The sequence below is a fragment of the Acomys minous genome (genome assembly GCF_964271855.1).
Source record: "Acomys minous genome assembly, chromosome: 3".
Lineage (NCBI taxonomy): Eukaryota > Metazoa > Chordata > Mammalia > Rodentia > Muridae > Acomys > Acomys minous.
Window position 1 is genome coordinate 78,900,799 of NC_140485.1, and position 25,501 is coordinate 78,926,299.

General features: G+C 47.4%; 2 protein-coding genes across 2 annotated transcripts; one reads left to right on the forward strand and one right to left on the reverse strand.

Annotated features, from left to right (window-relative positions):
- Nucleotides 1–1,199: 1,199 nt before the first annotated feature.
- Nucleotides 1,200–3,526, reverse strand: ROMO1 (reactive oxygen species modulator 1). Its single transcript, XM_084775742.1, has 3 exons — nucleotides 3,384–3,526; nucleotides 3,059–3,189; nucleotides 1,200–1,380 (listed from the first exon to the last, which is right to left on the reverse strand). The coding sequence occupies exons 2-3, from the start codon at nucleotides 3,187–3,189 to the stop codon at nucleotides 1,272–1,274; spliced, it is 240 nt and encodes a 79-aa protein (XP_084631868.1). The 5' UTR covers nucleotides 3,384–3,526; the 3' UTR covers nucleotides 1,200–1,271.
- Nucleotides 3,521–22,354, forward strand: NFS1 (NFS1 cysteine desulfurase). The gene is made up of 13 exons (XM_084775697.1): nucleotides 3,521–3,654; nucleotides 4,399–4,490; nucleotides 6,672–6,788; nucleotides 9,062–9,145; nucleotides 11,927–12,079; nucleotides 14,464–14,557; nucleotides 15,073–15,207; nucleotides 16,348–16,505; nucleotides 17,352–17,457; nucleotides 18,072–18,153; nucleotides 18,948–19,031; nucleotides 20,206–20,295; nucleotides 21,794–22,354. The coding sequence occupies exons 1-13, from the start codon at nucleotides 3,528–3,530 to the stop codon at nucleotides 21,855–21,857; spliced, it is 1,386 nt and encodes a 461-aa protein (XP_084631823.1). The 5' UTR covers nucleotides 3,521–3,527; the 3' UTR covers nucleotides 21,858–22,354.
- The last annotated feature ends 3,147 nt before the right edge of the window (nucleotides 22,355–25,501 follow it).

A 25,501-nucleotide genomic window follows, 5' to 3' on the forward strand; every position in this document is an offset into this window, starting at 1 on the left:
TTTTTTTTAATTGTCACATGTCAGTGCTTTTAAGGTAGGGTCAACTGTAAGAATCAGTTTTTAGGACCTTCCATTATGTTACAGGGTATCAAAAGTATGACCTCAATCTGTTGACCTGGTGGGGAAATGTCTTCCATGAATAACATGTTTAGAAAAGGATACCAGCCAGGCTGGTGGCGCACGCCTTTAATCCCAGCACTCAGGAGGCAGACAGATTGCTGTGAGTTTGAGGTCAGCCTTGTCTACAAAGGTAGTCTAGGATAGCTAAGGCTACACAAACTCTTGTCCCTCTCTCCCCTTCCCCAAAAGATACTGAAATGTCATGTTTAGTTAGTCAAGGTCTTATCAAAGGACAGGGTGATGCACATTAGAAAATCTACCAAGATGATACTTGTCTAATCAAAGGGATGCCATGTTAACCCAGTTGGTTTTTGTTTGTTTGTTTTTCAAGACAGTCTCTCTGTGTAGCCTTGGCTGCCCTTGACTCGCTTTGTAGACCAGGCAGGCCTCGAACTCAGTGATCCACCTACCTCTGCCTCAAAAGTGCTGGGATTAAAGGCGTGTGCCACCACCGCCCGGCAACCCATTACTTTTATGGGTGGGCTAGATGATTAGAATGCCCAATGTTGGCCGCTTAGGTCATCTGAGATGTAGACAGTTTAGGAAATAACATCAGTCAGTCTGAAGACAACCTCAGGATAATATTCTCTTGTGAACAGGACATTTGGCAGTGACCTTGTAAAAAATGATTACTTCTGACTTTACCAAGAAGCAAATAGCAACTAAGTTAACTTTATTTTGTACACTTAATCAGGATTTGTGAGAACTCATTTTTTTTTTCCCCAGAGCTGAGGACCGAACCCAGGGCCCGCTCTACCACTGAGCTAAATCCCCAACCCCGAGAACTCATTTTTATTAGCTCATGTCTAATGATACAGCAATGCTGTGATTAAAAGTTTATGCCAACAAGCCTGGCCCGGGATGTATTTGGTTTGCTTGCATGTACTAGGGATCTGAGTTCTACAGTCAAAGACTTCTCATGTTTCTGCCTGGTGATTGTAGAGGCAAAGAACATTGCCTTAGTTCTTGGGGATTGGAGTTAACAATTTCGTGTTGTCATGTGGGTCTTAGGACTAAACCTCTTTAGTCCTTAGCCTACCCTTTTAAATGCTAGGTCCTTTAAGTAAAAACAGACAGAATGAGAAGAAAAACTTTATTGTACAAGGGTCAAATTGGATGGGGAAGGATAGATGTAGTAGGCAATCGTATGCTTAGCATCGTATGCCCATTCCAATGGCCATGAATGTGCCAAAAGTGCCGCCACTCTGCATCATGGTTTTCCCAATGCCGCCCATCAGCTCTCGACCCCGCATTCCGATCCTAAGGAGGAAAGAAAGAAGGAACCATTTGGTAATAAAAATACAGGAAAGAGATTTGAATTAATTTCCCCTTTGTAACTAGGGTTGAAATAGGCGATGAACTAACAACTTGACAGTCTCTTTATCTTATTTGTCATTCTTAAGATGCTCCCGGGCTGGAGAGATGGCTCAGAGGTTAAGAATACTGACTGCTCTTCCAAAGGCCATGAGTTCAATTCCCAGCAACCACATGGTGGCTCACAACCATCTACAACGAGATCTGTATACATAATAAATAAAACTAAAAAAAAAAAAAAAAGATGCTCCCATTCCCAGGTACATTTTGAGTGCTGTATTAAATTCCCTTCAGTTTATAGAAGGCAGATACAGTATAAAGTACATGGGGAGGAGAAGCGATCATGACTGTGCCTCTGTGGCATATATTATCCAAGATGTTATTTGTCATCTAGATAATTACATGCTTTCTTTTTGAGTTTAATCTCGATTAAAAATCAAGCTCTGAGACAGGTGTTGGTAGTCCACGCCTGTAATCCCAGTATTCGGGAGGCAGAGAAAGGCGGGTCTCTGAGTTCTAGGCCAGCCTGGTCAACAAAGCAGTCCAGGGCAGCCAAGGCAACACAAGGAGACCCTGTCTCGAAAAACCAAAAGAATAAGAGAAAAATAAAGCTGTCTGGGCCCGGTGGTGCAGGCCCAGGATCCCAGCACTGGGGGAGGCAGAGGCAGGCACATCTCTGTGAGTTCAAGGTTAGCCTGATCTCCAAAGAGTCCAGGACAGCCAAGGCTAAACAGAGAACCCTGTCTTGAAGAAAAAAAAATGAAAGCTAGAAAAAGATTAAAAAGGAAAAAAAAAAAAGGTCTGCAACAGGGTTGTGTCAGTTCAAGCCTTTGTTCCTAGCATTTGGAAGGCAGGGTCAGGCAGATATCTCCGAGTTCAAGGCTAGCCAGGTCTAAAAAGTAAGTTCTAGATCCGCCAAGGCTGTTAAACAGAAAAACTCCCGTCTCGAAAAATACAGTTATCTTGTTTGTAAACATACAGCGTGCATTACCACCGCTAGGTGGCAACTACACTATCAAGACACTTTCTCACCTCCCACCCTCTCACGCCCGTGACAGGATTTCTCTTTGTACTCTTGGCTGTCCTGCAACTTTCTCTACAGAGACCAGGCTGGCCTCTAACAATCAGGGCGTGTGTCACCGCCAGGCTTTAGCAAGACACTTAACTAGTGCAGAATTATCAGTAATTTATAAATTAAGTGTCAAAATATGGTGATGACCTTTAGAATAGCACAGTATATCTCACATGTACAACATTTGACCACAGAACTAAGTTTATCGGCTTTATCTCTACATCCAATCCTCAAGACAGTAAAAAGGCTCGGAAAGCTTGTTTAACCAGACAGCTGGAGATTAAAATGCCATGCTGAGCAATTACCACGTGCCAGATTATCTGTAAAACACACGTTTGGTTTTTACAAAAGCGGAGGTAAGCGTACCGTCCTCACTACAGTCGAGGAAACCCAGCCTCTAACTTGCCTAAGGTCACTGAACCACAAAGGAGCCAGAAAAGCCATTTTGACTCTAGAGCTCATATCCCTAACCACTGCGCCCCCCCCCCCCCAACCTCAACTAAGTGGGCTCCAAGTAAGAAGCAGCCAGGAAGTCCCGCCCGCGCGGCTCACCTGAGACAGGAAAAGGTGCCGAACAGCGCCCCGGCCGCCATGCCCACAGCACAACCCATGACAAAGCCCATCTTCACGCGGTCGAAGCAGCTGGGCTGGGACTGCCCGTAGGGACCCACGGCCACCGGCATCTGGTGTGAGAGGGCGGCGACAGTGAGGGCCCGGTCGCCAGCCCCGCGCGGCGCCGGCTAGTGGCGCACAGAAAAAGGCTTCCGCAGAGGCCAGGACAGAAGCCAGCCCCGCGGCACGCCTCCGCCACCCCTGCTCGCGGCAAAAGCTCCCGCCGCGCGCGCGCGACGCCCCGCACCGTCGGGCCCCACCTCACCTCGTTCGCCGCCGCGGTCGCTCAGCTCTACGTCTCGGACCGAAAAGCTTAGGCGGAGGGCGCTCGCGGCCCGCCGGGATCGCTTCCGGAGCGCGGGGCAGTTACTTCCGGGAGCATGGGCTGAGGACTTGGCGAGCGCCGGGGATGGTGGTGGGCTCTGCTCCTGCTCGGAACATGCTGCTGCGAGCCGCCTGGAGGCGGGCGGCGTCGGCGGCCACCGCGGTCGCCTGTCCGAGGGCCTCGGCGCCCACCCGGGGACTGCGCCTGCGCGGTACGCTCCCTTTCCTCTTAGCTCTGACCCTTCCCGGTAGTGCGAACCCCTTCGGTCGCTGCTGCTACGCACTGCGTTATTGCCGAGCCTCCCCGCCGCGTTCGGTCGCCCCAGACTCTAAACCTCCCACTAGCCTAGCTCCCCATTTTCATAGGACGCCCCGATCATCCTGCCACACACGTCCCCTGAACCGGGGTCACTCCTTTCAGACATCTCCCGGACAAGACTTAAAGATGATAGTCGAGGCTCGTCCAGCCACGAACCTTTGAAGGAATTTGCGCTTTTCACATTTCCTCTAAATTGTTTTGCTCTCTAGAGCCTATCCCAACTCTGCTTGAACATTGCCTCCCTATTGCCTCCAGCGTCCCTTCAGAGAACCGCTGAAAGTCTCTGACTTACAGACTTTTACTGCGCGTTTTTTTTTTTGTTTGTTTTTGGTTTTTTTGTGTTTTTTTTTTTTTTGAGACAGGGTCTCTCTGTGTAACCTTGGTTGTCCTGGACTCGCTTTGTAGACCAGGCTGACCTCGAACTCACAGCGATCCGCCTGCCTCTGCCTCCTGAGTGCTGGGATTAAAGGCGGGCGCCACCACGCCCGGCTTTGCGCGTTGTTTTTTTTTTTCTTTTCCTTTGGCATTCGATTTCAGCCCTCCTTTTTAATTCACCTCGGCTTCGACCATCTGTTTTCTTGTGTGCCCTGCGCCCACGGTGGCATCGTTTCTCACTTTGCTACGTCACTCTTGTCAGTTGTAGACCATGCTCCCCGGTCAGCTGCTTCCTCAGAGGGAGAGGCGGTGCTGCGACCTCTCTACATGGATGTGCAGGCTACGACTCCTCTGGTAAGGACTAACAGGGAGCTTTCCCTGAGGCTCTTTGTAGGGAGGGAAGGTTAGAAGGACAAAGGCTAGATTTCTGTACTATCAGGAGCCATTATATGTGCTAGAAAAAGGAGCCAGGCATTAGGAGTCTTGGATTTTAGTTCACTAGAAAAAGGCATTACTGCTTTAGCTGTTGACCTTTGGTCAGATCACTTCCAATAGAGGTACTATAGTTAATAGTAAATGCTCAGGTCTTTGAGCTGGGCAGTGTGGCACGGGGGAGTTTGAGCGAGCTCAAGGGAAGCCTGTGCTACATAAGGACTTTCAAACCTAAGTTTAAAAAAAAATTTTTTTTTAAGAAAACAAACACATGGGCTCTGAGATTAGCAGGACGACCATGTAGTAACCATATGAATGTGGCCATGTGTTAAATGCGCTGAAGGACATAGCAGTCCAACAGTCGGTAAACATTCAAAAATAATAGTTATTGGGGCTGGATATGTGTCTCACGTGACTCAGTTGGTAGTTCTTGCCTGGGATGCAGGAAGCCCTGAGTTCAGTCTCCAGCACCACGTAAAACTGAATTCCTGTAATCCCAATACTTGGTGGAGGCAGGCCGAACAGATTTGTTTTTTTGTTTTTTTGTTTTTTTGAGAGGGCTTCTCTGTGTAGTCTTGGCTGTCCTGGACTCACTTCGTAGACCAGGCTGGCCTCGAACTCACAGCAATCCGCCTGCCTCTGCCTCCCGAGTGCTGGGATTAAAGGCGTGCACCACTGTGCCTGGCAGAAGATCAGAATCTTAAGGGCATTCTTGGCTACTTTGTCAGTTTGAAGCTAGCCAGGGATACAATGAGACCCTGTTTATCTATTTTATTTTTATCTTACAAGTGTTTTCCTGTTTGTTTGTGCACCACATAATGCAGTGCCTGTGGAAGCCGGAAGAGGGTGTTGGATGCCCTGGAATTGGGGTTATGTAGTTTTTTGTGAGTTGCCATGAGAGTGCTAGAAATTGAAACTGGGTCCTCCAAAAGAGCAGCCACTGCTCTTAACACTGAGCTGTATCTCTTCACTCTGAGATTCTGTTTGTTTGTCTGTTTGTTTCTCATTTTTGTTTTTTTGAGACAGGGTTTCCTTTTTTTGTTGACCAGGCTGGCCTCACACACAGTGATCTGATCTGCCTGCATCTGCCTCCTCAGTGCTGGGATTACAGGCGTGTGCCACCACACTCGGCTGACCTGGTTTTTGTTTGATTGTTTGTTTGTTTTTAAACAAATCAAAACAAAATAAAACCCTAGAACTCTGGTGCTAAGCATATATCACACTGCTAACTATGCCCCAATTCCGTTATTAATACAACTTTTCATCCTTGTGATCAGAGGGATGTCATCCTACCTACATCAAATCCCAGCACTTTGGCTTTTTTTTCCTTAAGGCAGGCAGATGTAAATATATATGGTAGAGCCCTTTCCCAGCATTCACAAAGCCTTTGGTTGGATCTCTACCACTGCATAAAGGCAAGCGTAGCTCTAAGGTATTGGGGCAATAGACCCAGAAGGATTGGGCCCAAAGTTTAAGATCTTCATCTCCTAGTAAGTTTGAGGGCCCATTTTTTTTTTATTTTGCTTTTGAGACAAGTTTCTCTGTGTAGCTTTGGCTGGAACTCACTTTGTAAAGTGCTTGTGCCACAATACCCAGCAGGGTTATGCATTTAAGACCAGATGGAGGTACTGGAGAGATGGTGCAGAGGTTAAGAGCACAGGTTGTTCTTCCAAAGGTCCTGAGTTCAATTCCCAGCAACCACATGGTGGCTCATAACCATCCATCATGAGATCTGGTGTCCTCCTCTGGTGTGTGTGTGTACATACAGGCAGAATACTGTATACATAGTAAATAAATAAATCTTAAAAAAAAAAAAAAGGCCAGATGGAATTACATAAGACCTTATCTTTTAATAAATAAGGAAGGGTGAAAGGCAGTGTTTACACACTACTTGAGTGAATGGTGGAACGTTGTGATATAAGGTGGTTTTGAAGTGGGGGTATTTCAGGTTGATATTTGATTAGTATTTGAGTAGGTGGAAGAAAGCAAACGGCATCTGAAGCACTGGGAATACACTGAACAAGGTGTGCAGTTGTCAGTGGATGGAGCAGGTTCTCAATTGATTGTGGTCTCGAAGAGACTGATGCCTTCTCTTGTGTTCAGGATCCCAGGGTGCTTGATGCCATGCTCCCATACCTTGTCAACTACTACGGAAACCCGCACTCTCGGACTCATGCGTATGGCTGGGAGAGTGAGGCAGCCGTGGAACATGCTCGCCAGGTTAGCACAAAGGACTCTGAGAAGTTTGGAGGTCAGGCTCAGTGGCCTGTGGGAGGCCTTTCTTTCCTAGACAGGGCCATCAGTAGAAGAGATGGCAAGGGCAGCTCTGGGCGTTTAACTGCAGCTGTCTAATTAGTTCCCATATGTAAAGTACTTTGGGCAAAGCATCTCTTTAAGCCTTAAACTCCTTAGCTATCAAGCAGAAAGTGAAAGATTACTGGGTAAATTAAGTGAGACTGTGCTGGTAAGTACACAGTAAGAGTTCAGTAAATACAATTTAAAATTGCATCTCCTGGGTCAGTGGGATGTTTCCATGGGTACCTTAACCTAACAACTTAAGTTTGATCCTCAAAATTCACACGCTATGGCATGTATGTCCTCCACCCAAACATACATAAATGTAAAAATGGATGTTTTGCCTCTGTATGTGTGTATGTGTACACATGTGTACACATACGTACATACCATGTATGTGCCTAGTGCCTGCAGAAGCCAGAAGAGGCTGTCTGATAGCTTAGAAGTGGAAACTAAGGATGGTTATGAGCTACTGTTTACCTGCTAGGGATTGAAATTGAGTACCCTGCTAGAGCAGCAAATGCTCTTAACCGCTGAGCCATTTGTACAGTTGGGTGTCCCCACCCTTCTCACCTTGCCCCCCACCACCCCTGGCTTGGTTTTGTTTTTCAAGATAGGGTTTCTTTGTATAATAGCCCTGGCTGTCCTGGAACTTGCTCTGTAGACCAGGCCTGCCTGGAATCACAGAGATCCTCCTGCCTCTGCCTCTAGAGCACTGGGATTAAAGATGTGTGCCGCCACACCCAGCAAAAGTAATTTTTAAAGATTACAAGTATTGTGGGGCATGGTGGCACACGCCTGTAATCTCAGCACTAGGGAGGTAGAGGGAGGAGGGTCTCTGAGTTCGAGGCCAGCCTGGTCTACAAAGCAAGTCCAGGCCAGCCAGGGCTGCACAGAGAAACCCTATCTCAAAAACAAAATAAGGGCTGGAGAGATGGCCCAGAGGTTTAGAGCACTGTCTGCTCTTCTAGAGTTCAATTCCCAGCAACCACATGGTGGCTCACAACCGTCTGTAATGAGATCTGGTGCCCTCTTCTGGTGTGTACGCATGCACACATGCAGGCAGAATACTGTTATATAATAAATAAATCTTTAAAAAAACAAAACAAAAAATATATATATTTGCATGTTTGTTTGTGCATGTGTGCCATGTATATTCATGTACATGTATGTACCCAAGTATGCAGTGTGGAGGTCAGAGGACAACTTGGAGCAGTCCGTGTACGTTCTCTGAGAAGGAACTCTGGGTTGTCAGGTTTTGCTCAACAGGGTTTCTCTGTGTAGCCTTGGCTGTCCTGGACTTGCTTTGTAAACCAGGCTGGCCTCGAACTCACAGAGATCCTCCTGCCTTTGTCTCCCAAGTACTGGCATTAAAGGTGCCACCGCCAGTACCCAGCAGCTTTGCACTTTCATCCAAGATGGTTCGGAACTCACTGTGTATCCCAGAGTGGCCTCACACTGGTGGCAGCGGTCTTACCTCAGCCCCCTTCCTCCGTGCTTTTGATTTCAGGTGTGCACCACCATACCTGCTGTGTGCAGTGCTAGAAATCAAACCCAGGCATCCATAAATACTAGTCAAGCACACTACCAACTGAACTACATTTGACAATTTATTATTATTACTATTACTATTTTTATTTTGCTTTTTTTTTTTTTTTTTTTTTTTTGAGACAGGGTTGGTTCCTTTATGTAGCCTTGCCTGTCCTGGACTCACTTTGTAGACCAGGCTGGCCTCAAACTCACAGTAATCGGCATGCTACTGCCTCGTGTGTGCTGGGATTAAAGGCATGTGCCACAATGCCTGGCTTTACTTTGCTTTTTTGAGACAGGGTTTCTCTTTGTTGCCCTGGCTGTCTGGACTCACTTTATAGACCAAGCTGGCCTTGAACTCACAGCGATCCACCTGCCTCTGCCTCCTGAGTTCAGGGATTCATGACGTTATGCCACCATCACCTTGATCACAATTGACATTCTTATTGGCCTGTCTTAGAACGGAGAAAGGATAAAATATCTGAGCAGTACAATTGGTTTCTTTTGTAGCCCTAGTCAGACCTCGTAGGCACAGGGCTTCTTTGTAGGCAGTTGTTGGTAGAATGCAGTGGCGCAGCTCTTGGTACAGAACTCTGTCCTAGCTGTGACTGTAGCCTGGTTGCTGTCGTGAGCACTGATGTTATGTGTCTTTGTCCCTTGGCTTACAGCAAGTAGCATCCCTGATTGGAGCTGATCCTCGGGAGATCATTTTCACTAGTGGAGCTACTGAATCCAACAACATAGCAATTAAGGTAAGAGACAGAGGTGGGGTGGGGGGGGTGTTGTGTACTGGAGCACTTCCTTTGTTGTTGTTGGGTTTTTTTTCCCCGAGACAGGGTCTCTCTGTGTAGCCTTGGCTGTCCTGGACTCGCTTTGTAGACCAGGCTGGCCTCAAACTCACAGCAATCCACCTGCCTCCGCCTCCCGAGTGCTGGGATTAAAGGCGTGCGCCGCCACCACACCCGGCTCTGGAGCACTTCCTTTGTATCTCAGGGGCGTTTGGGAAAAAGGGCAGAGCTAAGCACGAGGGAACTAGATACTTCCTGGGTCTAGACATTACTGCTCCTATATCATTTGGACTCAGATTTTTTTTTTCCAACTACCCACTTCTCCATATTTCTTTCTCTGCGTTAAAGAAAAATTGTGTGTGGGAGTCAGTGGACAAGTCTGTGGAGTCTGAAATCTCCTTCCACCTTTTCTTAGGTTCTAACTATTAAACCCAAGGCACCAGGCAAGTGTCTTTGCCTACTGAGCCATCTTGTAAGCTTTTCAAAGCATTCTGCAGTCACCTTGTCTTTTATCCTATTGCTCTGAGTTCAGTGTGGCAGCTGTATAGGAAAGGAGCTGGCTCTTAGACGTGAACAGTTTGATCACAGCGACAGAAACCTAAGACAGAGTTACTGTTGTACATTTTTTTTAAAGGACTAACATCTTTGTTTTTTGTTTTTGTTTTTGTTTTTCGAGACAAGGTTTCTCTGTGTAGCCTTGACTGTCCTGGACTCACTTTGTAGACCAGGCTGGTCTTGAACTCACATCGATCCCCCTGCCTCTGCCTCCCGAGTGCTGGGATTAAGGACATGCGCCACCACGCCCGCCTTAGCATATGGTCCTTGATGAACCAGAACTGAGGCAGAAGCCATGCAGGGGATGCTACTTATTGGTGTCCTACTCGTGGCTTGCTCTGTATGCTTTCTTTTTTAAAGATTTATTTATTTATTATGTATACAGTGTTTGCCTACATATACAACTGCACTCCAGAAGAGGGTATCAGATCTCATTATAGATGGTTGTGAGCCACTGTGTGGTTGCTGAAATTGAACTCAAGACCTTTAGAAGAACAGCCCATGCTCCGTTTGTGTTTGTTTGTTTGTTTATTGGTTTTTTGAGACAGGATTTCTCTGTGTAGCCTTAGCTGTTTTGGACTCGCTTTGTAGACCAGGCTGGCCTCGAACTCACAGCGATCCGCCTGCCTCTGCCTCCCGAGTGCTGGGATTAAAAGTGTGTACCATTATGCCTGGATTCCAGCTCTCCAGCCCATTATTGTTTCTGCATCTGGCTTATTTTGCTTAACAAAAGTGATTTCTGATTTCATTTATTTTTCTGTGAATGTCATTATTTAATTTTTCTTTTTGTCTGAATTAAAGCTGTTGTTTATGTAACACGTTTCCTTTATCTATTCATCTGTTGATGGACATCTAGGCTAGCTCCATTTCTTAGCTATTATAGTTAAGCAACACTGGGTGTGATGGTACATAGTATTTTATTTTTTGAAACAATATCTCACTATATTCCTCAGGTTAGTGATCTTCTATCCTCGTCTCCAAAGAGAAGGTCTACAGACTATTGCACTCAGCTATGTCTTACTTTCTTACTTTTCCCCTTCATTCCTTTTGCTCCTTTGTTTGTCTGGAGATAAGGTCTCACTAAGTAATTCTAAGTGGCCTACAACTTAATATGTAGACCAGGAGGGTCCCAATGTGCAGGTGTCCTCTTGCAAATGCCCAAGTGCAGAAGCCATAGCTATATAGGCTGTCTTTGGCTATGGTTTTTGTTTGTTTGCTTGTCTTTTTAATAACATAAACATTATCATTTTATTATTTTATTACAGCATTTGAAATGCTGGCTATTTCAATCTTTCTTAGCCTATCGTTATATTTCTCTTGATTTAAAAGTATCACATACATCCAGTCATGGTGGCACACGCCTTTAATCCTAGCACTGGAGAGGCAGAGGCAGGTGGATCTCTGTGAGTTTGAGGCCAGCCTGGTCTACAAAGTGAGTCTAGGACAGCCAAGGCTACACAGAGAAACCCTGTCTCACAAAACCAAAAAGAAAAGAAAAAAAAAGTATCACATACATGAGTTGAAGGAGAGATAAACCTGTTTTTGTTATGATCCTAAGTATGGGGTTGGAACGGTCTTGTGAGAACAGGTAAGGTTAATCCACTAGAAGACAAACCACCTCGGGAGTGAGCTTGATTGTTGGCAGCTGAAAAGATCCATGACCAGACTCTGGGAGGAGATTTATAAATGAGCCCAGAACTGGAGGCGGGGCCTGTGGAGACTTGGGATAGTTTTGACTGTTCATTGCTCCACTTCAAGACACTCCTAGAGAGAACCACTCAAGGGAAGGCTTCAGGGCTCCAGGCTCCTGCTGAGGTTCTGGGTTCTGGTTACTTCAGGTTCCAGCAGAAGAAATCCTGCTGATTACTCCAGGAGAATCGTTCCTCGGAACTGAGATCCTTACGTTTTTGTTATTGTGTTCCTTAATCCTCTTTTCCTATCATTTAGGTTAGTGGAGTTATAAAGGACATATGCTCAGTTAATAAGTTCATAATAAAATATATTGGTTAAGAAAATTGAGCCTACACATGAGTGGGGATTTTATCTGTGACGTATCATATCTTTAGCATACTCAAGGCTCCGTGTTCAGTCCTTAGCATGCACTCGCAGGAAGACTGTTCATAAGTAGGATTCATGCCATTGCTATCTCCAAGTATGTTATCCTTTTCTTTTATTATCATCAACCCTTAGGGAGTGGCCAGGTTCTACAGGTCAAGAAAAAAGCACTTGGTCACCACGCAGACCGAACACAAATGCGTGCTGGACTCCTGCCGCTCGCTGGAAGCCGAGGGCTTTCGGGTCACTTACCTCCCCGTGCAGAAGACTGGGATCATTGACTTAAAGGTAGGAGTGACTCTAGGCAGGAGGGGCAAACAGGAGGAGCCTGGCTTCATCCTGCGCGGCTGTCCCTCCAGCTTTGTGTGGGGCCAAAGGTTGATCTAATGGGAGAGCGGAGCATGAAATACTACACCTGTCAGAGAATATTGTGTTCTGTATGTGCACCATTCTCCTCCTTCATGGAAAACTTGCCTCGGCTTTTTGGTGATGCTGGTTTGTGTGAGAGCTACTGGACATGCATGCAGGGTGTGAGGGACACACATCACAGAAGGGCTCTGGCCTCTCTCTTCCCTGCATTGCTGTTTCTTTTTTTGGTTTCTCAAGATAGGGTTTCTCTGTGTAGCCTTGGCTGTCCTAGACTTGCTTTGTAGGCCAGGCTGGCCTCGAACTCACAGCGATCTGCCTGCCTCTGCCTCCTGAGTGCTGGGATTACAGGTGCACACCACCACACCCAGCCACGTTGTTGTTTGTTATCACGCTATAGAGGGATTGTGGTGAGCTGGACACGTGGCTCAGTGGTTAGAAGCATGAGCTGCTCTTCCAGAGAACTCGGCCTCAGTTCAGTTTACAGCGCTCACATGTCAGCTCACAGTTGTCTGGAACTCCAGTGCCAGGAAATCTGGCACCCTCACCCAGATGTACATGCAGGAAAAACACCGTGCACATAGGAAATTTTAAAAAAAAAATTAAAAAAAAAAAGGAAGCCCGGTGATTAGAGATGTAGCTCAGTGGTAGAATTCTTGCACAGTAGTATACGCAAGGCTCAGGCTACACATGCTCTCAGAACTGCAAGAACAAACAACATCAGTGTAGGCTAGATATGGGGTTATTCAGTCTTTTGTCTTTCAAGACAGGGTTTCCCGGTGTAGCCCGGGTTGTCCTGGACTCCTTCTGTAGACCAGGCTGGCCTCGAACTCACAGAGATCCGCCTGCCTCTCCAAGTGCTGGGATTACAGGCATGCACCACCACACCCAGCTGGGGAATTCACTTTTAAACACTCTACTCTGGAGGCTCAAACAAGAGTTTGAGGCTAGCCTGGACTCCAGAGTGAGATCCTGTCTAAAAGAAAAGGCACATGTTTCCATGTCATGGTTACGCTGCTCTTATTGCCATGGCTTTGTAGTAGCTTGGAATAAGGATTTGTCTATTTGGTCTAGTTAGGGTCTCAAGTAAGCTTTCCAGATTTTTTCCGGCTGGCTATGAAGCCATGAGTGACCTTGAACTCCTGATCCTCCTGCTTCAACCTATTAAGTACTGGTTAATAGTCTTGGGCTACAATACTTACGCAACTACGTTTCCTTTCTTTTTTACATTTATTTTGTCTGTGCCTGGGTGTTACAGGTAGTTATGAGTGTGAGTGTTGAGAACTGAGCTCAGGCCCTCCACACAACAACAATTGCTGTTAACCACTAGGCAATCTCTTCAGCCCGTGTGTGTATGTGTGTGTGTGTGTGTGTGTGTGTGTGTGTGTGTGTGTGTGTGTGTGTTTTGTTTCATTTTGTTTTAGTTTTTCAAGACAGGTTTTTCTGTGTAGCCTTGACTGTCCTGGACTTGCTTTGTAGTCCAGGCCTGCCTCTGCCTCCCGAATGCTGGGATTAAAGGCGTGCGCCGCCACACCCAGCTCCTATATATATATATATTTTTTTAAGTTTGTTTATGTAAATGAGTACTCTATATCCATATATGCCTGCATGACAGAAGAAAGCATCAGATCCTATTATAGATGGTTGTGAACTACCATGTGATTACTGAGAATTGAACTCAGGACCTCTGGTTGAAAAGCCAGTGCTCCAAACTGATGAACCATCTCTCCAGCCCCCATAGTTTGCAGTTTTATGCGTCTAACAGGGTCTCTGTTGCCCAGGCCAGCATTGAACTCCTGTTCTTCCTGCCCCTACCTCTTAGTATCTGGGATTATGGACATGTGCTACCATGCCTGGCCTTTTTTGTATCTTTTATTTTTTTCGTCTGGGTGTTTGGCCTGCATGCATGTCCCTGCACTGTGTGTCTGCCTGGTGCCTGTGCAGGCCAGAAGAAAGAGTTCAATCCCCTGAAACTGGAGTTTCAGACACTGTGAGCCTCTGTGGAGTGCTGGCAGCTGAACATGCGTCCCCCGGAAGAGCAGCAGCAGTCATAACTGCTGAGCCATGTCTGCAGCCCCTTGTGTTGCCAGTTTGTGTTTTTAACTGGGAACAGGAGCGACTGAGCTCAATGCCTCACACATGCTAGGTAAGCACTGAGCTCCACTCTAACCCCCTATTGTTTAATAGTTAAGTGTTCGGACGGGGTTATAGTGAAAGGCCCCTTTTCTAGATGTAGGGTTGTCTGCTTTCTTATTTATATAGTTCTCTCTTGGCATCACATGGACCCCTAACTCCTACACTCTTAGGAACTGGAGGCTGCCATCCAACCAGACACCAGCCTGGTCTCGGTTATGACAGTGAACAATGAGATTGGAGTAAAGCAGCCGATTGCAGAAATAGGTGAGTATAGCAGATTAACTCTGATCCTTCCCACCCCGGGTCCATGTGAGGGGCCGGCGACAGACAGAATTCTAACATGGCAGCCAAGTGCACCAAGGGAAAGAGCTATGGGCCTTGCTGACCTGCATTCTAGGCGGCTACTATTTGATTGAATTTAGGGTTGAGTGCCATTTATGGTTTTTGTTATTGTTCTTGTTGTTTTTAATTTCAGTTTTACCCCAAATGACAACAAGACAATAAGCAAAAAGAATTTAAAGGGTAGTATTACGTTCCCAAAGTCCAGAGTTAGTGAGTTGGTACAACGAACCTTGGGCATCAACATGTCCTGCGTATTTGTGCTTTGGTGTTTTGCCCTTCATCTTAAAGTAATAGCAGAGAAGCTGGGAATTGGCGGGGAGCTGGGGCAGGGGGGGGGGGGAGGGGAGGACTTACATACGTGCTAGTAGTCGCCTAGCTCGTCGGCATGCCAGGTGACTGTCCCTGTGCTAAGGGTCTTCCTCCTGGTCCTCGCTCAGGGCAGATCTGCAGTTCCAAAAAGGTATACTTCCATACGGATGCAGCCCAAGCTGTGGGCAAAATCCCTCTCGACGTCAACGACATGAAAATTGATCTCATGAGCATCAGCGGCCACAAAATCTACGGCCCTAAAGGTACCAGTGCCTGCCTCCTCTTTGAACTTCTCAGCAAACACTTTCACAGATGCTCATCACCATCACCTGAGACTGTGTCTGCTCTCTGGGAAGGCTGTTCATTCAGGGTGGCCCGGAATATGGAAGTGTCGTTCACCAATAGCCAAAAGCACTCGCTTCCTGTAGTTCCCTGCAGCTGCTGTGTACAGAGCTGGCATTCCCCCCTTAATCCCTTCACAGTGGCCTTAAGCAGGGTTCTGTTAATTCAGGTTTCACTAGGCATAAGCCATGAGCAGAAGCAAAGGACAGGACAGATGTCATTAGACAGGGCTGACATCTCTGTCTGCCCACCGTGCTGGCTGCTAAGGTTTCCCACAGGTCATAATTAACAGTCTTGTGTGCTGTTCTTACAGATTCCAACTTGTACTCTAAAGTGTGACTTGATTAAGATTTCTGATTTTCCCTGAGTACCCGCGTCAGAGTCTTGAGACATGGTCCTCCTTCCCTAGTCTCCTGAGTGGTAGGGCCATAGACATGTCTGCTGTCCCATAGCCCAGTGTGATGGTTTCTCTGTGTAGCCCTGGCTGTCATGGACTCGCTTTGTAGACCAGGCTGGCCTTGAACTCACAGAGGTCTGCCTGCCTCTGTCTCCCGAGTGCTGGGATTAAAGGCGTGTGCTACTGGGTTTTTTGTTGTTGTTGTTGTTTTAATAGTTCTATTTGTAAGAACAGTTACACTGCCAGCATGGTCTAAAAAGTAAGTCCAGGACAGCCAAGGATACACAGAGAAACGCTGGGGTGGGGGCGGGGGAGAACAGTTACACTTTTTTATTTTGTTTTTTGAGACAGAGTTTCTGTTTGTAGCCTTAGCTGTCCTAGACTCGCCTTGTAGACCGGGCTGGCCCTGAACTCACAGAGATCCACCTGCCTCTGCCTCCCGAGTGCTGGGATTAAAGGCCTGCGCCACCATGCCTGGCTAGTAATCCATTTTTTTTAATCTAGAAAAAATTAACTATAAAACAGGAAATAATATTTTAATTTCTTTTTTGTTTTGTTTTGTTTTTTTTTTTTTTTTGAAACAGGAATATTTTAATTTCTTTAGAAGGTAATATTTTGTTTCATTTGTGTTTCTCTTTTTTTAATAACAACCTTTTTCCCCAAGGGGTTGGTGCTATCTATATCCGCCGTAGGCCCCGGGTACGAGTGGAGGCCCTACAGAGTGGAGGCGGGCAGGAGCGGGGCATGCGGTCTGGGACAGTGCCTACGCCCTTGGTGGTGGGGCTGGGAGCTGCATGTGAGTTGGCCCAACAAGAGATGGAGGTAGGTACTGGCAGTTCTCCCTCGGCATCCTATCCCTCCCAGCCATCTGACCTCTGCTGGAAGAGGAAGTGTAAGAACATCCTGTCTTTAGCCGGCCGTGGTGGCGCACGCCTTTAATCCCAGCACTCCGGGAGGCAGAGGCAGGCGGATCGCTGTGAGTTCGAGGCCAGCCTGGTCTACAAAGTGAGCCCAGGATGGCCAAGGCTACACAGAGAAACCCTGTCTCGGAAAAAAAAAAGAAAATCCTGTCTTTGAGTCAGATGTGACATCTTATGTTTGTAATCGTAGTTGCTTGGGAGGCTAAGGCAGGAGAATTTTCAATTCAAAGCCAGCCTGGCTACATAGCAGGACCCTGGATCAAAACAGAAAATGAAGTGCTGGGTCAGTAGTAGAGTGCTTGCATAGCATGCACAAGGCTTGGGTTCAGTCCCGCACAAAATTATAACAGCCTGCTCTGTAAAGGTCCTGCAGCTCCTTGTTCTTAGGGAGGGGATACAACCCGACCCCACAGGTGCCCTGCTTGTAGTTACCTGTGTGTGTTTCTCTGCGTAGCTGGAACCCTGTGTTCAGCTACTGAGCACCTTTTATTTTTTTTTGAGACAGGGTTTCCCTGTGGAGACCCACCCGCCTCCGCCTCCCAAGTGCTGGGACTAAAGGCGTGTGCCACCAAGCCCAGCTCTGAGCACTTTTTGTATACCAGATAGTATACCCAATGCTAGAGATCCAGAGGTCTCCACACATAGCAAAGACAAGAAGGGCCCGTGTGGTACGTGTCAGGCCTGGGTGAGGAGAAGGGCTTCTGGAATGTGCTGTCACTGTACTTAGCGCTCCCTCCCTGCTCCTTAGTACGACCATAAGCGGATCTCCAGGTTAGCGGAGCGGCTGATTGAGAAGATAATGAAGAGCCTTCCAGACGTGGTGATGAACGGGGACCCTAAGCAGCACTACCCTGGTATGCATGTGCACTTTCAGTCTGCATCTGTTTTTCCTTTTGGGTTTTTTTTTTTGGGGGGGGGGGCTTGGTTTTTGGAGGGGGTTGTTTTTGGTTTTTTGGCTCTTTGAGAAATGGTTTCTCTTTGCGGCCCTGGGTGTCCTGGAACTTACTTTGTAGACCAAGCTGCCCTCAAACTCAGAGATCTGCCTGCCTCTGCCTCCTGAGTGCTGGGATTAAAGTCATGTGGTACCTCGCCCCGCTCTGTTTTTCTCTTTAAATTTTATTGTGTGGGGCTGGAGGATGCCTTCTGTGGTGCCCGTGTGGAGGTTGAAGGACAACTTTGTGTAGTCAGTTTTCTCCTTCAGCCCTTGTGTGAGTTTCAGAGATAAGATTCAGGTCAGCAGGAGTGTGCAGCAACCTGACCTGCTGAGCCTTCATGGCGCCCTTCACACCCCCACCGTTCTGTTTTTGTTTTTGAAAAATATTTTGTAGCTAAAGGGTTTTTTTTTTGGCTGCGCACGCCTCCTCCACTCCAGGCGCTGTGTGCTCCTGAGCTCTGACTCCACATTTCAGGCTCCTTTCTGGCAGACGCCGAGACCCAGAGCGCTAGCATTGTGCTTTCTCTTCTTCAGGCTGTGTCAACCTCTCTTTTGCATATGTGGAAGGGGAGAGCTTGCTGATGGCACTCAAGGATGTTGCCTTGTCCTCAGGGAGGTGAGTTGCACCAGGTGGACAGGCACTGTGGTCGCACCAGTTAGCTTGCCGGTTAAGTACCCTGCCTGCCACTGGGTTTCCTAGTATGGATACAAGGGCTCTTTTGTGGGTTTTTGGTTTTTTGAGACAAGGTTTCTGTCCTGGACTCACTTTGTAGACCAGGCTGGCCTCAAACTCAGAGAAATCTGCCTGCCTCTGCCACCTGAGTGCTGGGATTAAAGTTGTGGCCCGGCGGAAGATGTGTGTGTCTTTTGCGGGTTGAACTAACAGTTCGGCTGTAACAGTTCAGCTGTAAGCCACCAGAGTTTATCTGTCCATCCTCCATCCTCCATCCTCCATCTGTCCTCTGCCCTCCATCCTCCATCCATCCTCTGTCCTCCATCCATCCTCTGTCCTCCATCCATCCTCTGTCCTCCATCCATCCTCTGTCCTCTGTCCTCCATCCTCCATCCATCCTCTCTCCGTCCTCCATCCTCTGTCCTCCATCCTCCATCTGTCCTCCAGGGCTACATGTTGTGTTTCCTGCCCTGGATACTGAGGTTCTCTCGCTCCTTTGTCAGCCAGCGCGCGGGCTGTCATGCTCTTTCACTCCTTGACAGTGCCCTTGCTCAAGGAAGTTATCTACTGTAGGAACCAGAAAGGCTGGATTTGTGTCCCAGGATGTACGTGGTATCATCAGGTCCCAGGACATTTCCAGGCTATGTCCTTTTTGTCCCTGTGGTTTGATTCTAGGACCCTGGGAGGGATGAGCCTGTGTGTCCTGTGGACTAAAAGGCTTATTTCTCCATCCTTAGTGCCTGCACTTCTGCATCACTGGAGCCCTCTTATGTCCTCAGAGCAATTGGCACTGATGAGGATTTAGCACACTCCTCCATCAGGTCAGTATTCAGCTGCAGAGAGACAGAGAGTGAGTGAGGGGGGAGGAAGGGAGAACATGTAAGTGTATGTGAGTGTGTGTGTGAGAGAGAACATGTGAGTGTGTGTGTGAGTATGTGTGTGTGTGTGTTTCTATCTGTCTGTCTATCAAGTGCACATGCACACACCCACATTCAAGTGGGTGTGCATTCCTGGTTTTTTGTTGTTGTTGTTGTTGGTTTTGGGGGGGATTGGGGGGGGTTGTTTTATTTGGTTTGGTTGGTTTGGTTTTGATTTTTTGAGGCAGAGTTTCTCTGTGTGTCCCTGGCTGTCCTAGACTCACTTTACAGACCAGGCTGGCCTAGAACTCACAGAGATCCGCCTGTCTCTGCCTCCCAAGTGCTGGGATTACAGGAGTGCGTCACTGCCCAGCTGTATACCTGGTTCATTAAGTAAAATAAGGTCTTGTCAGGAACCCGGACTGGCCTTGAACTCTGTCCTTATATCTCCAGCTCTAGAGTGCTCAGATACAGGCATGTGCTCCCTATGCCTGGGAGTCACGCATGGTAGGCAAGCACTCTCCCTGCTGAGCTATGCCCATGCCCACTTCTCCAATCTTGGTGAAGATGAAAGTGTCTGCGTCGCATACTCAGATCCTTTGCCCAGTGGGTCTGGAGTAGGTGTAGGAGACGTCTCAGTTGATTTTGACCCACAAACTGTATTCTTAGGAGTGTTTATCTAGAAAGGGGCTTTTGTGTAGCCCAGTTGGCTTCCACCTCCCTATAGCCCAAGAATGTCCTTGCGTGTCCTGCCTCTACCTCCAGAGTGCCGAATCACAGAAACGCACCACCATGCCCAGTTTATGCCATGAGCCGCTGAACCCAGGACTTGATGTGTGCTAAGCAAGAGCTCTACCAACTGAGCTACATCCCCAGCCCTCTCTCTATTGATTAAGTAGGTCCTCGGTGAATATTGGTCAGCAAAACAAAACCAAGCAGGGCTCAGTGGCATATACCTGTAACTCCAGCATTGGGAGGCAGAGGCAAGTGGATCATTATGAGTTCAAGGCTAACCTGGTCTACAAAGTGAGTCCAGGACAGTCAGGGCTACACAGAGAAACCCTGTCTCACAAAACCAAATCCAAACAACAAAAACCCAAACAGCTGCCTGATGTAGAGGTCCTCTGTGTTCTCTCAGGTTTGGCATTGGCCGCTTCACGACAGAAGAGGAAGTGGACTACACTGTGGAGAAGTGCATTCACCACGTGAAACGTCTTCGAGAAATGAGGTGCGCGCTGCTGCATGCAGACTCTTTAGAAGGAACTCTACTGACTCCTTCCTTGTCGATAGGCTGTGTATTCCTACTGCCAGAACCCCAAGATTAAAGGGATTATAGGACTTAAAGGTTCCACGACGCTTCTTGTTTTTCAGAGTGTGGTTTAAAATGAGGTTTTTGTATCTAGCATACAGGTTGCTTGTCTAGCTAGCATCAGTAAAGACCCTGGGGTTTTTTGTTTGTTTGTTTTGTTTTGTTTTGTTTTTCGAGACAGAGTTTCTCTGTGTAGCCTTGGCTGTCCTGGACTCCCTTTGTAGACCAGGCTGGCCTCGAACTCACAGCGATCCGCCTGCCTCTGCCTCCCGAGTGCTGGGATTAAAGGCGTGCTCTACCACGCCCGGCTGACCCTGGGTTTTTTTGTTTGTTTGTTTTGTTTTTTGAGACAGGGTTTCTCTGTGTAGTCCTGGCTGTCCTGGACTCACTTTGTAGACCAGGCTGGCCTTGAACTCACGGCTATCTGCCTGCCTCTGCCTCCCGAGTGCTGGGATTAAAGGTGTGTGCCACCACGCCCATGTGCCACCACACCCAGCCCAAGGCCCTGGGTTTGATCCCCAGCCCTGCAAAAACCAAGAGAAGGCTGACGTTAAAAGCTTGGTGGTGCCTGCCTAGAAAGCACAAAGCCAAAACCAGGAGTCACCCACATGCCTGGCATTGCAGCTCTCAAGCTGCCCAGGAAGACTGTCAGTGACACCTTTTCTCAGAAACAAGATCAAAGGATTGGATTCAATAACATTACAGAAAATTCACTGGGGAAATGGAAGGTAGAAATTTCAGTAGCTGGGTGTATGGCTGCAGCTCAGCACAGGAGACAGCTCCTGTGCGTGAGGCTCTGGGATTCACCTTCAGTGGCAAAAGACAAAAATTCTCACAGCCGTCACTCCCACCACCCTGAGAGCAAATCTGGCCTAAGGCCATTGCCCAAAATCTTCTCAGTAACATTCCTCGTATAAAACAAGTGTTCAGGCCTGAGATCCAAGACATCCTTTCCGGTTAAAGTCACAGATGCTGTTGCTGATTTTAGAAGTTAGGAAGAGGTGATACTGGATTCAATGACACAGGTCCCTTATCCCAGCACTTAGGGAAGCAGAGGCAGTTAGATCTCTGTGAGTTCGAGGCCCGCCTCATCTAGAAAGTGAGTCCAGGCTATCCAAGGCTACACAGAGAAACCCTGTCTCAAAAAATCATTTAAAAAAACAAACAAACAAAAAACAAAACAAAAACAAAAAGACCTGCTTTCTACGAGGGGACATTAGGAAGAGGCTGGGACTGACAAGGACTTACAGAAGCTGGGAAAGGTTTGTCGTCTCTTGTATTGGGGTTCACCACGGGAGAAGGTACAGGAGCAACAAGGACAGGCAGCGACAAATCATTTGGGGCCTGAGAGGCAGTGATGGCTGCTGCTTCCTGTCTACCGCTCGCTCACTCACTGACTACCTCTTCTCCTTGGCAGTCCTCTCTGGGAGATGGTACAGGATGGCATTGACCTCAAGAGCATCAAGTGGACCCAACATTAGAAGAGCGGGCCCATGAGTCTGGGCTGTCCCGGCTGCCCCTGCCTCGCCGATCCAGGCACAGCCAGGAACCTTGCTCCCTGCAGTGGGTGGTCCATGGTCAAACAAGAGTTGGAGCAGCCCAGTTGACTTCACCTCAGAACATTTTCAAGTGAGACTTTCAAGGAAATACTGTTCCTAGCCTCAGCTCCTTTAGGGAAATATTCTCATTCCTCCTCAGGAGTCTTCTCTACTGTATTGAGTGTGGACATCCTCATCTGAGGGCCTACCGGCATTACAGAGCTACCGCCTACCCATGTGGAGATACAGAACTGAAGAAGGCTCTAGGCTCAAAGACTGCTTTTCTGTGTGACCTCTTGCTGCTCAGCTGGACTGGCACCATGAGCAACAAGTGTAAACACACTTTGTTTTAACCCTTTTGTTGCTTCAAAAGACATTTCTTTGTGTGGCTTTAGCCACACAGCAAGTTGTATTAAAGGCCTGTTTCCTTTGTGTTCTCATCTTCCTTTCTTTTGACTTAATTGATAGTAGGAATATCCACAGGACTCTACCCATTATTCTAATAGTTTATTTCCTTAAAGTTTGTTGGTTTGGAGACTGGAGAAATAAATTCCTGTCTCCCCTCTTACTCTGTGGGTTTATGAGCACATGAGGGAGAAGATCTGCATTGGAGAGCCCTGGAGACTTCCTTCCACCTGCCTTCCATAGCTGCCTCAGCCACTTGCTAATGTTTTCATCCACCAATTTCAAGGCTTTCCAGGATACACATTTTATTCTGGGTGTGGGGGATGCATTGGCCAATGGGACCAGATAGGGACACACTGCCCTCAATGAGGTTTCATAGTAGAAGAGAGATAGAAAACCAAAAACAGCCAGGCGGTGGTGGCGCTTGCTGTTATTCTTAGCCCATGGGAGGCAGAGGCAGGTGGAGCTCTGAGTTCAAGGCCAGCCTGGTCTACAAAGTGAGGCCCAGGACAGTCAGGACTACACAGAGAGACCCTATCTTGAAAAACCAAAAAAACCAGCCTGGTTTACAAATCGAGGCCAGGACAGTCAAGGCTACACAGAGAAACCCTGTCTTGAAAAACCAAAAAAAAAAAAGAAAAGAAAGAAAAGTCCAGAACACCCAACGCTACACAGAGAAACCCTGTCTAGAACACACCCCCACCCCCACCCCCACCCCCACTCCCTACTGCAGAAAGAAAAGAGCAGCTGATCCGAGTGGTGCACACCTTTAATCCCCAGCACTTGGCAGGCATATCACTGTGAGTTCAAGGCCAGCCTGGTTACAAGGCAAGTCCAGGAAAGCCAAGGTTACACAGAGAAACCCTGTCTTGAAAAACCAAAAACAAGCCGGCCGTGGTGGCGCACGCCTTTAATCCCAGCACTCGGGAGGCAGAGGCAGGCAGATCGCTGTGAGTTCGAGGCCAGCCTGGTATACAAAGCGAGTCCAGGATAGCCAAGGCTAACACAGAGAGACCCTGTCTTGAAACACCAAAAAAAAAAAAAAAGAAAGAAAGAAAAGAAAAACCAAAAACAACAAAACAAAAAATAGAATAGGGGCTGGAAGCCAGGCACACGCCTGTACTCCCAGCACTTGGGGAGGCAAAGGTCGGCAGATGTACGTGACCAGCTTAGTCTACAAAGCGAGTCCAGGACAGCCAGGGCTACACAGAGAAGATGGATCAGTGGTGAAGAGCGATTGCTGCTCGCCCGGTGTGGTGGCGCACGCCTTTAATCCCAGCACTCAGAAGGCAGAGGCAGGTGGATTGCTGTGAGTTTGAGGCCAGCCTGGTCTACAAAGCAAGTCTAGGACAGCCAAGGCTACACAGAGAAACCCTGTCTCAAAAAACCAAAAACCAAAACAAAACAAAAAGAGCAATTGCTGCTCTTGCAGAGGACCCAGGTTCAGTTCAGTTCTCAGCACCCACATGGCAGCTCACAACTGTCTGCAACTCCAGTTCCAGGGGCATAAAATCTTTTTGTTGTTGTTGTTGGTGGTGGTGGTGATTGTGGTGGTGGTTTTTCAAGACAGGGTTTCTCTGTGTATCCTTGGCTGTCTAGGACTAACTATGTAGACCAAGCTGGCCTTGAACTCACAGCTATCCACCTGCCTCTGCTGGGATTAAAGGTGTGCACCATCACCACCCTGCTCCAGGTGGGTAAAATCTTTTACTGAGGCAAAATGTTATTATGTACTCTGTAAAGATTCAAATGCTGATGCTGGTGGCACAGACCCATAATCCCAGTCAGAGGCAGCAGAGGCCAGCCTCATCTCCAAGGCAAGTCCAGGACAGCCAAGGCTACAGAGAAACCCTGTCTAGAACGCCCCCAAGAAAAGACTGAAATGCTGATTTCTGTCCTCCTCATGTCTGGTTACAATCCTTGTTCGGAGAATTTCCTGTCTAAACTTTGTTCCCCAATTGTTCCCTGAAATGTCAATAAAGAGGCGTGATAGCCAATGACTGAGTGAGGTAGAGAATAGGTCTGGACTTTGTGCCAGCCAGGGGTTAGAGGAGAAAGAGAAGAGAGAGAGGAACTCCAGATTCAACCAAGAGGAGGGGTCTCAGCTGGAGCAGAGATAGCCATAAAATTCAAGTATCTCAGGGGTTTCAGCTTGGAGGTAGCTAAATTATTTTAGAGGGTTAAAATAGATCAACACCGCTCAGGTCTTGTGCCATAAAGCTTATCAAATAAACATAATAGTCCAATCCTTCTCCCTCTCTCTCTCTCTCTTTCTCTCTGGTTTTTGTTTGTTTGTTTTTGTTGTTTTGTTTTGTTTTTCTGGACAGAGTTTCTCTGTGTAGCCTTGGCTGTCCTGGACTCACTTTGTAGACCAGGCTGGCCTCAAACTCACAGCGATCCACCTGCCTCTGCCTCCTGAGTGCTGGGTAGAATCACTAATGTTATCAAAGAATGAAACAAATAAACTAATCTAGCAGCCATCAACAGAGAGTACTGCAAGAAAAATGCTGTGAAATAAACAGGATTGCTGGAAAACTGTGCTCACCCTGCTCATACCGGGAAAACATGCCCCTGAATGGAGTAGAACTGAGAATACTGTGGAAAGGCAATTTAAGTTTGTTGTTTTCGATTATGTATATGAGTATACCAGAAGAGGGGATTGATGGTGTTGGATGCCTGTGAGCCGTCATGTGGTTGGTGGGAAGTGGGAACTGAACTCAGAGCCTCTGGAAAAGCAGCCAGTGCTCTTAACCACTGAGGCATCTCTCCAACCTTTTTTTTTTTTTTCCTTTTTGAGACAGGGTTTCTCTGTGTTATCTTGGCTGTCCTGGGATTACAGGCATGTGCCACCACGCCTAGGCCAGGAACACGTGTGGATCTTGCAGGTGAGTATATTGCAATTTTTTTGATTGGGATAGTGGACACTAGCATAAATTAAAAATAAAAAGTCTCATAGTCGAGTATAATCATGACTGCCTTTAATCCCACCACTTGGGAGGCGGAGGCTGGTGGATCTCCATGAGTTAGAGGCCAGCCTGGTCTACAAAGTGAGTTCCAGAACAGCCAGCCAGAGCTGTTATATAGAGAAACCCTGTATCGAAAAACAAAGCAACAACAATAAAACCAAACCAAACAAACAAACAAAAAACCCCACAAAGATTTCCCAGCCAGGGCTAGAAGAG